This window comes from Convolutriloba macropyga, chromosome 8 (genome assembly GCF_964194025.1).
Source record: "Convolutriloba macropyga chromosome 8, txConMacr16.3, whole genome shotgun sequence".
Classification (NCBI taxonomy): domain Eukaryota; kingdom Metazoa; phylum Xenacoelomorpha; order Acoela; family Convolutidae; genus Convolutriloba; species Convolutriloba macropyga.
In genome coordinates, this window is record NC_134475.1 from 44,256,427 (window position 1) to 44,259,160 (window position 2,734).

General features: G+C 35.4%; 1 protein-coding gene across 1 annotated transcript in view; it reads left to right on the forward strand.

Annotated features, from left to right (window-relative positions):
• The first annotated feature begins 1,061 nt into the window (after positions 1 to 1,061).
• Positions 1,062 to 2,734, forward strand: part of LOC142344139 (uncharacterized) — a 69,074-nt gene continuing 67,401 nt past the window's right edge. The window contains exon 1 of the mRNA XM_075395663.1: positions 1,062 to 2,198. Within this exon, the coding sequence (XP_075251778.1) occupies positions 1,960 to 2,198 (239 nt within the window). The 5' untranslated portion in view covers positions 1,062 to 1,959. The remainder of the gene's footprint in view (positions 2,199 to 2,734) is intronic.

A 2,734-nucleotide genomic window follows, 5' to 3' on the forward strand; every position in this document is an offset into this window, starting at 1 on the left:
TTGTTCTCCGCTTACTCTAGTGGAGAAATTACATAAAATCGCCGCTTAGAAAATAGTGTCAAAAAGATGTTAGATTAACTTATTCCCCATTGTTCATTTATCTTACATCGTTTTATTCCCCTAAAATTAACTCTAAATCTTGCATCTTTTAGACTCTTTTTTCTAAGCTGTGAACTTATGTAAGTTCATCACTAAGCTAAGCGGTAAATTTATGTAATTTCATCGCATTCACCGCTTATCTTGCATAATTCGGACACTTTTTTCTAAGCGGTGAATTTGTGTATTTACAGCGATAAATTCAGCGGTGAAATTATGTAATTTCACCGCTACCAGAAGATAAAGGTTTTTTTCACCGCATTCACCGCCTGATTTATGTAATTTCACCCCATTCACCGCATTCATTTTATCTTACATAATTTTCCGCATTCGCCGCTCATCTTACATAATTTTGCGTTGATTGGTGGTGACACCTCGCCCCAGGCACCGTTGAATGGTACTTGAATGTGGTCAACGTAATTATTATATCGAGACACGAAAGCCATAAAGAACGGATTTTATGGGCATTTTTAATGTAAAATTATGGGAATATGAGCACATATGTTGTTTTTAAGTGCTTTCTGATGGGTCAAGATTAATATTAATGCTCAATATTCCCACCAGATATCGGATAGAAATTAAGAATATATCTTGAACAGCGTGTATGGCTACAGTAAAGCCAACACTCAAGATATAGGTTATGTTACCGTAAAAGGATCATGTTACTAAAAAACAGTTCTTTGGGCATCATTACCGAAAACTGACTCCCATAATCTTTTCCTCACAATATCAGCCCCCTCTCTTGACAAGTATAATGTGAATGAAAATTAACGACCCCTTATTTCTCTCACGTCAAGTCATATATTCCTATTACGGTTATTTCTGCTCTTGTGACATTCGCTACAACACGACATGTCACTTCATATCCGCTCAGCCCCTTTTTCTTACCTGCCTCGGGGTAAATTTTAATTGAAGTGAAATGAAAAACGGGTGAATTCTGGATGTTAGGGAAATAGTATTCCCAAAAAGTGAAATTGGACACCCAAGCTTACTGGACTCTTTTTCCTTTTGCTATCTCCTTTTGCAGCCCAAAGGTGGAAATGAATCTAAATTTTCCCAATTTTACTCCGAAACAATTTCTGCCTCTTTATGAACAGATAAATCTTTCTCCCAGGTTTTGGTGGGAAAAATTTAAGGCCATAAATTTGCAATTCAAATTAAACCGAGAGTTGAGGTGGCATATATATGATATGCATTTTCTACTTCCATCGGGCAATTTTCCCTAATTTTGAGGCTGAAGTTGAACATCGGTGGGGGTGGTTTTTGTGTTTTTTATTCAACCCAGTTTACCTTCTGAGCCATTTTTCTCTTCAATTTATGGACAAATTTAATTCCTAATCCCCAGCTTTGCAGGGAATTTGTTTCCTCGTGTACAAATTCCTAATTTGTCATCTGACCTGTTTTCAAAATATAAATTCACTTTTGGCCGCTGTTCGATAACAAAAAAATCAATAATTCAATTTTTAATACTTTTGGACAGATTTTTACTCCACAAATACTTCAAATGTGATTTTTCACCGAAGAATAGAGATTCTTGCATTTATTTTTGTTCATAGTTTTTTTCGCAGAATAAAAATTAACTCCAAAACAATGGTAGAATCATTTCCTTAACTTTATTACCATTATTTGTTTCATTTTAAAATTTTATATTCATGCTTTGCTATCACAGTGCAGTTAGATTGCGGCAATTATTACAAAACTCTGATTTATAAAATACAGGATCCGATCCATTCAGAAAAAATATCTATTACTCATTGTAAAATTTGTAATTAGACAGTGGAAAATAGTTATTGATCATAACTCACGTCGAGTTACTGTTAGTTCAACTTAGGTTATCACATTAGATCATTCGAATTAGCAAAAATGTCCGAATTAATTGCAAATAATATCAGCAGGTCTGGTGAAGTTGATGAAGAATTTGTCAATACTCTTTTGACCTTTTTGCCCGGAGTAGCAAGCCGCTGTACGATAGTGTTTGCAGTTCTTGGTGTGATTGGAAGTTGTGCTGTTGTTTGTGTTTACAACTGGAACTACTCCCCCAATGCAAGCGAGACCATAATCACTCTTTACAGTATCACAGATGGAGTTTTTGTTATTCTAAAGTTAGTGTTTGTTTTAAATTATTAACATAATTAACACAAGTCTAGATCCCGACTTCATAAAAAATAAACTGTCAAAAATAAGACGAGGACAACAGGTGCCATTACTCTCGGAGTGTTTTGTTGATATAACCTAATGAATTTTTTTGGTGTTCCACGAAATATCTTTGCATGAATAAGTTTCTACCCAGGTTGAGCTACCACCAAATGGAATTAAGCACATACAGGCCGAATATGAACGCACGCGGGGGCGTGGTGATTGCGAAAAAATATAGTCTGGAAACATCGAAAAAGGCACGAACGTCTAAATATGAACGCAAAAAAGTCTGAACATGAATGGACATAAGTCTGAAAATAAACAAGCTAAATTCTGAAAATGGACGCGATGACAGTTTTTATAATGAAAAGTCTAAAAAAGAAAGCAGCATTTTTTTCAGCCTTGGTGAAAATCTAGTACTTATCAGATGAGTTTTAGCACACTCTCTCTCTCTCTCTCTCTCTCTCTCTCTCTCTCTCTCTCTCTCTCTCTCTCTCTCTCT